This window comes from Cataglyphis hispanica, chromosome 13 (assembly GCF_021464435.1).
Source record: "Cataglyphis hispanica isolate Lineage 1 chromosome 13, ULB_Chis1_1.0, whole genome shotgun sequence".
Classification (NCBI taxonomy): domain Eukaryota; kingdom Metazoa; phylum Arthropoda; class Insecta; order Hymenoptera; family Formicidae; genus Cataglyphis; species Cataglyphis hispanica.
This window is the reverse complement of record NC_065966.1, coordinates 6447961-6463450: the sequence shown is the minus strand read 5'-3', so window position 1 is coordinate 6463450 and position 15490 is coordinate 6447961. Positions and strand designations below refer to the sequence as shown.

General features: G+C 31.2%; 1 protein-coding gene and 1 pseudogene across 1 annotated transcript; one reads left to right on the top strand and one right to left on the bottom strand.

Moving 5' to 3' along the window:
- LOC126854273 (phospholipase A2-like) overlaps nucleotides 1–15490 on the top strand; it is a 179588-nt pseudogene that overhangs the window by 145278 nt on the left and 18820 nt on the right.
- LOC126854100 (uncharacterized) lies at nucleotides 4179–5312 on the bottom strand. Its single transcript, XM_050600494.1, has 4 exons — nucleotides 5246–5312; nucleotides 5049–5185; nucleotides 4375–4464; nucleotides 4179–4256 (listed from the first exon to the last, which is right to left on the bottom strand). Exons 1-4 carry the CDS (start codon nucleotides 5310–5312, stop codon nucleotides 4179–4181), a joined length of 372 nt encoding a protein of 123 aa, XP_050456451.1.

The following is a 15490-nucleotide window of genomic DNA, read 5'->3' as shown; positions in this document are numbered from 1 at the left end:
TTTCGTAGTAATGTAAAAAGTTCCCAATGTCTGTCATTAGAATTAGTTATGAGATCACCAAATATTAAACCAGCATTTAATACAAAACTTAGCATTGCAGAAACAGACATTTTAATAAATTTTTTTAATAATTGTGAATTTGAAATTGAAGAAGGGCGGTTTGACATGGGATCAAAATTAAAAAACTGTAGACGCCAGTTCAAAGTATCTAAAGTAAAAAACTGTTGTTCTACAATACAGTAATACAAAATATAACTCATTTCATATACACATACGCCTTCCAATAAATCATGCATGATATCAATGCTGTAATTTTTAATTGCATGAAAATTTGTTAAAACATTAAATGCGCATTTTTTTTATAACTGAAATAGTTACGTTCTTAATTGCTATATCTTCTGCATAATTTACTTTACGTAATGCATTGACATCTTCATTACATAATTTCCGAGATATTCCGAAACTTTACAAAATCGACAGCATTTAACAGCAGAGAAACTTTCGATAAATTCCAAAATACCATACATAAATTATCACCGATAATTAACTCAAGTTTAATATATATTTGAGTATTTTTAAATCCTATCATTAATTGAATGCCTTCTGTTTCTAGTATCATTAATTCCTTAATTAAATATGATTATATGAATAAATTTGTTCTCTCGGAAACAATTTCAAATCCTCTGCATGATATAATTGAGCAAGAAAGATGTTATCTAATTTCGAATATAATTCTGGTGGTAAACATGGTATTGAAATGTACATTCCATTTAATTTATATATACCTACATGTGATCCAAGTGGATTTGCTATTTCAAAAGCATCTTCATATAAAAATAAAGGAATAGTTATCAATGTACTGTTTGATATTTTTGATTTTCAGAAATGAGTCTGTACAATATTATAAATTTCATCAGTATCATCTTTAATCAATATGTCGATATACTTGCAAGTTTTTTCAAATACACCACTTATTTTGAAAAATACTTTTAATATTTCTTTTAATGGTGTTGTCCATACACATTTTCATTTTTTAGAGCATTTCTTACATCCACAGTTCCAAAGAATATTCGTTTAGGTTCAATATAATATTCAAGATTAATTAGTAATTTGTTCCGTTTATATTCACTATCAAAATCGCTAAAAACATTCTACATTTCAAATTTTTCAATTATATGAGTTGAATTTGATTCCGTAAGAGATATACATTTTTTTAAATCATTTACATAGCTTGTGTTAAGAAATAAATGGAATATACGCATAATCTGATCGATTTGTATTCGAGATAATGTAGCATCTGAGTGTAACGAAGAAATTATTTTCAATGCAAGTATATGAAGTTCATTTTGTGTAGTTTCAATGTTTGAGTTATTAAAAACTGTATCATTGCTATCAGATTCAATTTCATTGTTAGAAATGTTTACCAATTCGAAACTTGTTTTGTTCAAACTTGATTTTTGAAATATTTCAGATTCTAATTTAATTTTGTCATTAAAAATATTTTCTGGATCGGCAACTCCTTCAAAATGTTTGCAACGTTTTTTATGCTTATTAAGCATTTTATTATCTGAATAGGAACGATTACAATTTTTAAATTGACAAACATATTTGATACAATCTAAGTGTGCATGATATTCAAATTGCATATGTAGTTTTAGATATCTTTTAGAAAGAATGTTAGAACAAAACTGACACTTTATTATTAAGAATATACTGATATTAAACATATAAGTGATTTATATGAAATTTTTAAATAAAAAAAATTGTTCAAGTTTTTCAAGTTACTCAAGTTACTCAAAACAGCCATGAAATCTTGTAAATCGTGCCAAATAGTATCCATAGAAACAAAATTTTGAGTATATTTTTCGTTATTAATATATAATATTGTAAAAAATACCACATCACTTCAGAATCAATTGAATACTTTGCATCTAGCGCAAAGAAAACTTGGAAGCACAAGTACACTCCATTGATTAGACTCGTTGATTCGTACTGTGTAAATGTGTTATTTACAATAACATAAAAAATCAAATTCACAATCGAATCAATTATAACCATCATTGGCTGCAGTGTCAATCCAAAAGCTTCAAGTTTCTCTTTCCGTTTTTGTAATTTAGGTTCCAATTCTTCTTCTACTCTAAAGAAAATAAAATGGTAATATTAAATATTGAGATTATTTTTTATAATAAAATTATTTTTCAAAAATATAGTAGAATTTACTTAATTCGAATAATTCTTTCAGCAGTTTCTGCTCTAGAAAGTTTCCATTTTTTTTTGTTGCCCGTTTTTATATTATATGGTTGAAATAAATAAGGTAATATGAGAAGATGTTAATGTTTCGAAAGATATATCTAAAATTAATATATAAGTAATTTTAATAATAATTATTACAATCATTATAAATAAAAGATCTCTCTTCAAAATTTAAACAAAATTTAAACAATAGTTATAAAAAGATTAGAAAAATGAACCAATACAAAATGTTATCGCAAATCCGAATATTTAGCTATATAATAGTTTAATAATTATTTTATAACAAAAAAATATTATATGTATAAAAAGAAATTATATACACACACACACACACACACACACACACACACACACACACACACACACACACAGAGGATGTCCTAGACCACCCATACACCCTTTTTTTTTTCAAAAACTAACCATTTTAGAGATAAACGTTTTGAACAAAAATTGTATGGTTTTGAGGGAAACATAAGATGGTGTTATTGGTTTGACCATAAGTGGCATTGCCAAAGTCAGGCCTAGGTCAACTTAAAATTTTTAAATAGAAACTCCCATTTTTTATTACAAATTCTTGTAGCTTATCTCGAGAGTTTTTCAAAACACTATAAATAAATAATTAAAAATATATTGGATATATTACATTGTTATAAAAAAATATATTGCAAATAATAGCATATTTTTTTAAAAACAATTATTTTCTATACACCATTTGATTCATCTTATTATTCTATACATAAAAATATTACGATGCAATTATCAAAAACTAAATAATTTTCGAGATATTTTATATTTTATATTAAAATGTCATATATATATATATATATATATATATATATATATATATATATATTGTGATATATATATTACACTATACACACACACACACGCGCGCGCGCGCGTGCAATAAAAATGGGGGTTTCCATTTAAAAATTTTAAGTTGACCTTGACCTGACTTTGCCAATGCCACCCATGGTCAAATTAATACTGTCATTAAATGTGTCTTTTTAAGCCTTACAACTTTTGTCTGAAATATTTTTTTCTAAAATGTAACGTTTACGAAATATGAGTGTATCCATACTTTTGACACACCCTGTATATATATTGTGTATATTGGATAATGGTATGTGTGTGTGTGCGTGTCATGTGCGTATGCGTATGTATGTTATATATACACATATCATTATCCAACTCACACAATAATGAACATACTTCTTTTTTTATAGCGAAATTTAATATGTGCGGAGCAATTTCGGACCATTTTTTTGGAAACATATACGCATCTATTTTTGTTTCTGTCTCAAAATCAATTTGTAACTGCAATAATTGACAATATATAATTAAATTAAATAAGAGCTTATAAAATATTTATAAATAAATTACAGATATTACAAATTTATGTATATAATTTTATGTATATAATTATGTATATAATTACGACACCAATGGAAGTTTTTAAGATGGAATATTCTTCATAATAATCAGCAATTGAAGTCCCTTTATTCCTTGCTTTAAACGTTTCTTTCCAAAAATTTTCGAGATTTGGATCATTCGAATTGCACGTAATTTGAGTAATGCTTCTTGATAGTCAGAAATATTTTCAATGTTTTTGTTTTCATCTACTTTTTCTTTTTGATTGATATATTTTTTAAGATTATTGTACTTGTGCTAAAGTTTATCATTAGCAAGGCATTTGAATTTTATATTAGATGGAACATAGTATGTCGATGCTTTTTCATATTTAAAAACGCTATTATATATAATTATTGCTGCAGACCACTCTTGAAATTGTTCAGAAGTTATTCTATAATATTATAATAAAGAAAAATAAATAAATAAAAGAAAATACTATAAAAATTTTCGTAAGATGTACTACATACTTTTTAGATTTGCAAAGAAGTTTATCAATGATCATATGACAGAGTTTATTTCGATCTGATGAAGTTAATCGTGTTTGGCCTAAAAATTTTACCACCTGATTCAGAGAGTAATTCTTTTAGAATCTAAAAAAGAAACATAAAACATAAATAATACAAATTTTTATATAACTTATATAATTTTTATTTAAATCTGCTTATTCAAAAGCATAAAAAGATGAAAAGAATGTTGCAAAATATATACCTTTCCATGATCTTGAAATGAATTTATCGAAGAACTGTTTGCTATAATCATATCTTCGCAATCAGTTCTATGCAATTTATTTGAGATTTCCTAAATCACACACAAATAATTCATGAATAAATATTTCAATAAATTGAATAAAAAAATTGAAATACAAAATTTATTTACGTTAAAGAGAGAAAATTAATTAAATTTAACTTAATAAAATGTAGAAAAATTAATTTAGTATTCCAAAAATTTTTTTTAAAGATTTTAAAAGCTAATATAAAAATTGTTTATTAATTATACAATGATAAAAATAATACAAATACATTTTTATTCAATTCTGTAAAGTATAAAAAATGTGATATAATATTAAGAATACAAAAAAATTCTAATTGATTCAATAAAATTAAAAAAACAAATACAAATATAAAAAATTTCTTATTAATTCTAATACAAGTATAGAAATTTACTATATCATTTTACAATATTAATTAAATAACCTTTAATAATAATATTATAAATTAAATAAGAATACTATTATTTGTAATCATTTTAAAATAAGATAGAAAACGATTTCACAGTCAATAAAATTTAAAAAATCAAAAAAATAAAATTTCAATACAAAGAAAAGAATTCTTTACTAATTCCAATAAAAATATATTCACATGATGCAAAAATTATCTTATCACAACTAAACTTTCATTTTCACTTTGAAGCAATCTTTTTCGATTTTGGAGAAAACAAAAACGCTTTCCGATTATAGGAATTAATTCCTTTATCATAGATTCGGGCATATATAGGAATGTCTCCTCGCCAATTTGCTCATCTGAGCAAGTAAAAATGTTATATAATTATTGTCTCATATTAATAAAAATAAAATAATAACCTTTAAATTTCTCAATATATTCAGAAAGACTCCATGCTTCCAAATTTTCTTCAACAAAATTTGACATTTTAAAGATATTAAATTAATATATCCAATCTGTAAAAAAATATATAAAAGGTTAAATAAAACAATTAAAGAATATAAACTATTATATTTTCAAATAAAATATTTTATACTCTTTACTCTAAAGTTTAAATAAATAAATAAATCCTACTAGAAATGTGAAAAATGTGAAATTGAACGCAATATTTATTCAGATAGCATGCATATCCAAAAGTCATCCAGAAGACATTTCGAAGACGTTCTACGTCTCAAAGACATTTTCGGAATGTTTTCTGAACAAATTTTAGACATGTGTGCTGTTTGAGTGTCAATAATTGGCAAGAATTATTCAATGAAAGACAAGATTTTCCCATTACTGCTTCAAACGAAATTACGTTATATTATATAAAATAGACAATTACTTATTTTTAAACGATTTCTTTGTGATGGATAATTTTTTTCTTCTACAGATTATATCTTTCAAACACTTCAAGTAAATATATCAAACATTTTATTATTATGTGTTTCTCACGTAATTGCTGCCCGATAATACTCACGTAATTGTTACTCGATTTCTGGACTTGCACAAATGCGTTTAACCAGTGTAGCTAGCGATAGCAGTGTTGCTGCTAATAGATCTCGCGACAGTGCTCAGTAAAAGTAACGACACAATCTATCGGTTTTATAAAAAACAATTACGATTTTGATTGGCTATGCCGCATTCTGTCGCGCGAGAAGCATTAATCAAACATTATGCTCATATTGAAGATTAAGGAATAATAATTGAAATTTAACTTAATTAAGACAAAAGGAGCTAAAATTTCTTTGTCTTAATTGAAAATTTCAATTTTCAATCTTCAATCTTCAATTTCAATCTTTAATACATGTTGATCAGTCAAATGCTTTCAGCGCTTTTAATAGCAAGACGAACACAGTATGCGAAAAACTGTGAAAAAATGCGAGAAAGAATAAACTCTATTATTTGTTGTCAGTCGAATATCCGAATGAATTTGTTTTCTTTCTACACACACTCTCCTTCCCTTCCTCTCTTCCTCCCTCCTTTTCCCTCTCTTTCTCTCTTTCTCTCTCTCTCTCTTTAAAATAGTAAACTGTTATTTATAAATATAGTTACTAAAATATACTATTATTATGGTTCTATGCATTATGCATAAATGATTACTTTTATTAGCTATTCTTTCTTTGTAGTATTTATGATATCTTTAGTAACTTTGTTTAATTAGAAATGTAGTCAAACAAGATATTAATATAGTCATAAAAATGTATATCTTTAGCTATCTTTTCTTACTTATTTTTTAGTTATTATTATTAATAGTAAAGCTGATGTCAAAAGTATAGTCACATTTATTATAATTGTGATTATTACATAAAAATGTTTATTTAGTTCACCATTTGTTACTAGATATTTTGCTATATTAATATTTCAAATTATTAAAATTTATAGTAAAATTTTTCCATAATTGTCAGAACTATGTATATAAGGTTTTTTTTATTAATATTATAGCAATAATAACTATAAAAATAAGAATCTCAACTATAATTATTTTACTATGCAATTATAGTTGCAAATAAAAAACACTTTTCTGTCAGTGTAATATTAGATTACCGCAATATAACGCACTATGCTATGTATCTCGTATTTAAATTTTTTATGAAAATATATAAAACTTACAAAGAATTTCTAATAACATTAAGAATGTAATATATTTTTCTGCCTGTTTTTTTAACTTCTGATATAAAAATATGGAGAGATGAATATCCAAATAAATGAAAATTGCCTGCTTTTTACACTTTAGATTACATAGGAATCTAATTTCTATATTTAATTATTTATAACAAACTGATAATATTTTTCCATTGAGAATGCACAATTATATATCATATCTAAAATAATTTTTTTGTGATTTTATAAAACTTTTTTACAATATATATTGATATGACACCTAACATCGAAAAACAAATATTGAAATAAAGTTGAAATTCTGATCAAATCGATATCGAAATGGTACAAATTGTTGATGAATAATCAACAATTTTTGACATTTTAATGTTGAATCAACTATGATATAACAACTGAATCAACAAATAATTATATCCAAATGTTTTGCAAAAGGTGATTTTATAATAGATGATATTGTTTACATTATATTTTATGACAAAGTTAAAGATAAATATCTACTAATTTTACTTACCAATTTTATTTGGATTTGATTGATTCAATATTCAAATTACTAGTCAAATTAATAGTCAAAATGATTGTCGATGATAATTTATATCATTTTAATATCGATTTGATCAGAACTTTTTTCAACTTTACTTTAATGTTTGGTTTTCAACATTAGTTTAGCATCATATCAAGTATATATTTCTGACTGGGTACTGGAACTGAATCATTATTATTATGTTTAGTTGTTATTTTTAGTTTCAACGATAAGAATAAGATCAAGGATCTATGCAAACCAATGCAGAAGAAACGATTCAATTTTGAGCGTATGATGGAGTCAGTGATGGCCAAGAGTACATCCAAGGAACCAAAAAATTTGGATCAGTATACTATCTGTGGTGCTGATACGGGAATTTATACAAAATGGAATATCGATAATAAGGAATTGGGAAATATGTGTAATTGGTTGAACAGTTGCGCGTTTTTCTATCTTTGCAAAGAAATGAAGCGCCGTAAAAAATGTATCGATATCATGGACGATTTTGTGCCTCGATATCAAAAAGCGATGGAAGGCAAATATGATAATATCTTTCCGTGGGGTAACAATTGGTACGAATTTTCGGTCACTTCAACCTTAATGCTCTTTCATTATATGTTGATAGCCGGAGAAAATGGACGGAAGATAGCGATTGATATGATATTCTCAATCATTGTGACGCCAAAGAAATCGCTTGGCAAGAATCGCGATCAGGCTAACAGCGTATACATGGCTCTGCCGTGGATAGTGGCGCATTATTACAATAAGTCTATTGAATGTGCCTCTCAACATCCGCATTACGAGTACGTTGTTGACTATATAAAATTGCAGCCCACCAAAGAAAATAAAAAAGAAGGATTGTATCATGATTGTACATATATCACACATGGGAATTGTTTAGCCTATGGATATTTAAGCGAGATCGCAAATATGAGTTTACCGCTTGTTTATTTCGATAATTGTATGATAGAATTCTTGTCAAAATGGGAAAAATGTCAAAAAATTCTGGCTCATCCGACCATTCCTTATGGACCGATCGGTTTCTACACTCGAAGTTGTACGTTGAAATCATTCTCATGTAAGGATAGCAAACTCGGTATAGAAGTCATTCCCACGTGTTTGTTTATTCGTATGTACGGTGATGATTACTCGTTCGCGGTTCGTGGACAAAATTCGTGGATAGCGTATTACGAATCGGATAAAACAAACTGTGATATGGTGCAATATTGGGTACAATATAGAAATGTTCACTTTGCTAAGCAAGAATACAAACCTACATTTCCGGACGTCGGATTCTTTTACGAAAAATATGCTGAAGATAATCCACATGAACTTGTAAAAGAACGTTGTAGAATTCAAACTTGTACTTCTACAACTACAACATTTTGCACAGAACTTAATAGATATCAACTTATGAACGCGGGTTTTGTGTTTTCGTATGCCAATATCGGAATGATGCGACATTCTTATAATTGTGCCAAAATGCGTCACACTTCTAACCCGAATAGTGAACGCGGTCGTTTTAGCGTAGACGAATATATACTTTGCGATTACAATAATCACTCGATAGATATTTGGATACGTATACATCGACACGCAGATAATGATGTAATCATCTTTATTGAACGAGAACATTTATGGCCACAGGGAGAAAATAACGTATGCATATATCATTTAAGATGGGATTGTAAAAACCGCACGCTGACATGCTGTCATAAACAAGCAATACAATGTCCTGCTGATAAATGGAATTTATATTATCCGAAAGGTATCAAAGTGGTTAATACAAATAATACAATTATGCTTCTTGATCATGGACAACCTAAATTAGCTATGTATCCCGATTCGTACAACGAATTAAATTCCAAGTTCAAAACGATCTATCAAAATAAAGAATATGAATTTGTCTTCGATGATCAAACGAATCAATACTGGTTAGCCGGTTTATGTACTAATAAATAGATAATAATAAACAAAATACATTACTATACTACTATACTACTATACTACACTACTATATATAAAATATCTTTATTGGTTTAATATTAAGAAAGAAAGTATTCTTATCAAGAATAAATAATTAAAATCATTTTATAGGGGGTAATAATATAGGAGGAGGCAGCTTCAATTTTCTAATATTATTAATTACATTAATTATGTAAACATTCATTTACATCTGCATCAGAGTCCCGATGCGAATGGATCTTACTTTTTGCGTAGAAATTAAAAACAACAAACTGATGTGAAAATTATGTTTCATTTTTCTCAAACTATTTTTATTTATAACTTTTTAATAAATAAATGATGAACCATCGATTAAGTTATAAAAAAAAATTATTTAGAGTCATGTTCTTGGCAACATATATCAAGATCAAGCTCTTTGGAGTTGTCGCCCCTATAATTAATTACAATAATTTTATTTCAATTCTAAAAAGTGAAAATTACTGACACGTAACAAATCATCGAATATTGCATGACAACGAGAAATATAAAGCAGGATATCTCATTTTCACAAAATAACTTCATTATTGATATGGCAAATAAACTAATGTCAAATATCTCTAATATTATTTTATCGACGTCTCAATGTGTTAGCAACGTGTTATCAAAGATTTTGTTCTTTCATATCGATGAAAAACTGTTATTGTATTACTGGATATTGTTATTATGCACAAAACACTCATTGAAATAATAATCATAATCATGCGCTTCGTCTAAAAATCGTACATTATACAAAGCATCTTTCATCACGAAATTGGACGATAAAACAGAAATGTAAAATTGTATTCGTTTATAAAACATTAAATATAAATGAAAGTTCTCTTGCAAATATTATTGCAAATATTCGTCATACTTTCAAACTCTAGCATTTTTTTACATTATAATATTAAATATAGCTATATTATAATCCCTTCTCCCTGAATTGTTGCGCAACTGCGAATTACATCTCCAAAGACATTATGGACATTATGATATTAAGAGACACGGTAATGTCTCGTGCCAAGTTCAATGCGAAGCAGTGAGGCACTCCGGGTATTTTCACGCGAATCGGCAAGATGCGAGTATATTAGATTATCGGATCTCAATAACGGCTGAATCGATTGTATTTTTAGTAGGCTCAATTGATAGCTTAGATTTGAATTATGTAATAAAAATGTCCTTACTTTTTTTCTACCTATATCATGAACGGAGATAATATAATGGAAAGTCAAAATGTTTAAAATTTTATTTAAGATACGTCTCCGTCATCATCGCCGCCCCAAGTCCCCAATGCGCATGTACGAAAATTTGTACGGTTGGAGCGTTTGCCATAAGATTATGTTAATAGCGCTTCATGACATACTGTTCATATATGCTTTTGACAAGATTTTAATGTTAATGAGTGACAGGTTAATTTGACAAGGCGATTTATTAGGCAAAGTTAATTTAATTGATAATTGACATTAATAATTTTTAATAAGAATGCAATAGATGAAATAAAAATATTGTGGAATAAAATTGAGATATTAATATAAGAGATATTGAGATATTGATATATCGCAAATAATGAAAGTAAAAAAAAATACTTTATCTCGCGCCAAGTCACGCGAAGCAAAAATCACGTTGTAACTGCGAAATGCCTTGTTTAAAAGTATCGCAATCAAAAAATAAAAAATATATAAAAAAATATATAAAAATATGTAACAAAAATGTAAAAATAAATATAAAATAAATATAAAATAAATATAAAATAAATATAAAATAAATATAAAAATAAATATATATAATGTAAAAATAAATATAATGTAAAAATAAGCAAAAAGAATTGTTGTATTTTGATGATAAAAAATGATATCCCTAAAAAACTTACCTAAAAAAGGTAAAAGAAAGGCGCCAAGTACATGCGCTATGTGAAAAATATTATATTTAAATTAGGTATAAAAACTTGGCGTGCCCAGGTCGCATTAAAACGTGTACATTTTATAAATATGTATATTATTTTGATTATTTTAATATAATATATGTGAATGATAATATATGTAGATAATATAAACGTAAATGTATTTATAATAGTAAATTTGTATATACTATTTGTAGATAGATAGATAGATAGATATAAATTTATTGAATCCCCTTGGGGTTACAATCTCTTACATTTAACACTTACAACTATCTTAACTCTAGCTTACAACTACTTATCTCTAACTTATCTTAGCTTAATCTCTATCAATTCCTACCTATACACTCCATCTATTCCTCATTTACTCCTTCCTTCATTCGTGTTCCTCTTCCTCTCATACTCTCATTCCTCCCATCTATCCTTCCTCTTCCCTCCTCTCCTTCCCTTCCATTCCATTCTCCTCTCTCTCTCTCTCTCCATGTCTCTATCTCTCTTCCTCTCTATCCTCCTTCTCATCCCTCCATCTCCTTTTCTTCCCACCATTCCTCCACTGCATCCTTCACTCCACCCTTCTCCATCCCTTCCATATTTCCCTTCTATCCATATTCCTTCCTATTCCTTCATCTTCCATCCCTTCCATCCTTCTTCCTTCCATTCCATTCCATACCTATTCACCTTCATTTCTATCCACTCTCTTGATTATCCACTCCTTCCATTGTCCTATGACCTTTCTATCTTTTCCATTCCTTCCTATCCCCTCTATCCTTCTCTTTCCATCCGCCTCCTTCCTCCCTTCTCCTCCATCCTACCTCTATCTTCCATCCCTCTTCCTTCCATCATCCTCTTCTTCTTACTCCTCTCCCTCAACTCTTCCCAACACCTCCTCGCAATATCATTTCCCTTACCTTCCTCCAACCTCTTTTCAAACCCCCACGCTCTTCTTCCAGCCCTACCTCTTAACTTCTCTCTCTGCAACTCCTCCCTTACCATATATCCCGACGTTTCCCATTCCACTCCTAACACCCACCTTAGATACCTTTCCTGTAGCCCCTCCAACTCCTTCCTCTCTCTCCATCCCCAAATTTCTACCCCATACTCCATCACCGTCCACACCAATTTATCAAAGAGCCATAATCTTTTTCCCCAATCGTTCTTAAATTTGCTTTTTCCCAATCCCCATACCTGACCCATTACCCAGCCGCACCCTTCCTTAACCTATCTCTTATCTGCGCCTCCTGTCCTCCATTCCTCTGCATTATATACCCCAGACAAGCGAATTCTTTTACCTCCTCTATCATCTTCCCCTTCCACCTCCAGTTTACCATCCTTTCTCTCCTTCCTCCTTTCCTAAACATTAATATTTTTGACTTTCCTACATTTAGCTCCAACCCCTTCTTTTCCAGATAGCCCTCTAACCTTCCAATCATATTCCTCATCCCGACCTTCTCCTCCGCAATCAAAACCACATCATCCGCGTATGCCAAGGTAAAAATCTTAATCCCCCTTAAATTGACCCTTCCCCATCCTCCTCTTCTCATTACCTCCTCCAAATCCGCCGTTACCAAATTGAACAGGTGAGGACTCATTGGGCATCCCTGCCTTACTCCTCTCTCTGTCCAAAAACCTGTTCCTAAATCCTCTCCCCTCGTCACTCTGTTTCTAGTCTCCCTTAGAATATTCTCGCTCCTTCTGACTAGCCCTTCCCTCATCTCCCTCTCTCTCATCGTTTCCACCAATTTCCTTCTATCTACAGAGTCAAACGCTGCTTTTAAATCTATAAAAAATGCCACTAGTTTCCCTTTTTTCTTCCCTAGCTGTCTATTCACTAAATAGTTCAGTATGAATATATTGTCCATTGTTCCTAACCCTTTCCTAACTCGTCTGATTCCATTCTTCCACCTCTCCACCCTTCCACCATTCCACCTTGGCTCCAGTCTGGCCCCTATTCTTCCACTCTCCCCCTCTTTTTATCCATTGTACCTCACTCCACTCATCTATCCATCCTTCTCCCCTCCAAACTCTATTGCATATTCTCCATACTCATTTCTCCAGGCCTTATCCTCCATATTTCCACACCTCCGCCGGGATTCTATCCAGACCTACCGCTTTGTTATCCTTCAATCTTCCTATCGCTGATCTTATCTCATTCCTACCTATGTCCATCTCCATCCATCCTATCCATTCTCATCCATCCACTACTCTCCATCTGCTTCATTCCATTCCCCTACCTTCCTTCCTTTCCTATCTCCATTCCTTTCATTCCTTCAATTCCTCTCCATCTCTCTTCTTTCTTCCTTCTCTATCTCTTCTATCCTTCCCTTTCCTTCTCTTCATTCCATCCCCTTCCCTCTCCATCTCCTCAGTTCTCTTCTCACTCTATTCTTTTCCTCCTTACACTCGTTCTCTACCACCCTCATCTTCTTCCTTTGATCTTCGTCCCTATCCACCTCCTTTATCTTATCTCCCATTCCTCCATCCCTTCCCTACCACTTCATCTCATTTCCTGCCTTCCATTCCCTTCGCTTCCATTTTCCTCTCCTCCTTCCATTTCTCTTCCCCTTTATCCATACTGATTGGTGTATCCTTGTCTCCACCCTGCCATCCATCACCTCTTCGTCCTCCATCCATCATCCACTCCATTCCATTCCCCTTCCTCCCATGTCCATCCATTCCCCATCCATCTCCTTCCTCCATTCCATCCTTGTTCATTCTTTTGTCCTTCAATCTCTTCACATCCCTCCCTCTCATTCTTTATTCTCATTAATCCCCTCATTTGTCACTCCTATTCTCTATTCAAAGTCCCCCCAATCAATATTCTATCATTTTTCCTTCCTCTCCACCCATTCATTCCAACTTTCCAGCTTCCTCTCTATATCTCCTCTTTATATCTCTATCCATTCCATTTCCTATCCCTCCATTCTCCTTCTCATTCCTTCTCTTATTCCTTCCATCTCCTTCCTTATTCCATTATCCCTCCATCTTCCTTCCTTCTCATTCATTTCCATTCCATCCATTCTTCATCCATTCCTTCATTCCACTTCCCTTCCTCATCCACCATCCTTCCCATATCCTTACCTCCTCTCCATCCTTTCTCCTTATCTCTTCCCTTTCATTCCATTTCCATCCTTCTTCCTTCCATCTCATCCCATCTCTACCATTTCTCATCTATTCTTGCTTCCTCCATCCCTATCCCTTTCCATTCCTTCTCCTTTCCTTCCAATCCTCCATTCTTTCCTTCTCCTTTCCTTCCATTCCATTCCTCTCCATCTTTCTCTCCATTTCAGTTTCTCCATTTCCTTCCTTCCTTCCATTCCACCTATCCTTCTTACTTCTTCAGATCTCTGCCATGCCATGCCTCTAAACAGTTCCTCTGCCATCCTTCTCTCTCTCTCCTTCTTTTACTCTCCTCTCCTTCTCCCTTTCTCTCCTTCCATTCCATTCCTTTCACTATTCCTATCCATTCATTTCCCCTAATCATCCATTCCTTTCCCTCCCCGATATTCATTCCATCTTTCCATTTCCCCTCACTCTTCAATGCATTTCTCTTTCTTCCTTCCATCTCTTTCCTTCCTTTCCTCTCTACTCATCCACTACCCTATGCTCCTTAACTTCCTCTCTCCATTCCACTTTCATCTCCATCCTCCCTCCATCTTCCTTCCATCCTCCATCCTTCATCCCTCATTTCATTCCAATCCTTTCCACTGCTTTAGCTTCCCTTCTCCTTCTATCCATCCTAACTCCGCCTCTTTCATTAATCCCGACTTTTTCCTGCTTTTTAACTCCTCTTCCTCCCCCTTCCCTAGAATCGACTCCTCTCTCTTCCTTTTTAGGAGCACATTCCCGTAACTACCTCTCCTTTCTTTACTTTCTTTACAGGCGAACTGCGCCATCTTGATTCCCCGCACCCTCTATGCCGACTCCCGTCACTTCCCACTAGCCCGCTCTACGCTCTCCGATACCTATTATCTATGGTCTAACTGCCACTGCTCCACACTTCCTTTTATGCTCTTATATCCGTCCTTACACCTCGCCTCTACTTTTACCCTTCACCTCTCCGCGCTCTCTCTCACACGCTTCCACACCAACACACTCACTCCTCACTCT

Bases quoted from the DNA above. Each gene is read 5' to 3' on its own strand.
- LOC126854100 (XM_050600494.1), bottom strand. From the start codon at position 5,312: ATGTCAAATTTTGTTGAAGAAAATTTGGAAGCATGGAGTCTTTCTGAA. The intron at 5,186-5,245 runs GTTATTATTTTA...TTACTTGCTCAG, and splicing joins ATATATTGAGAAATTTAAAG to ATGAGCAAATTGGCGAGGAG. The intron at 4,465-5,048 runs GTGATAAGATAA...TGTGTGATTTAG, and splicing joins GTGAAAATGAAAGTTTAGTT to GAAATCTCAAATAAATTGCA.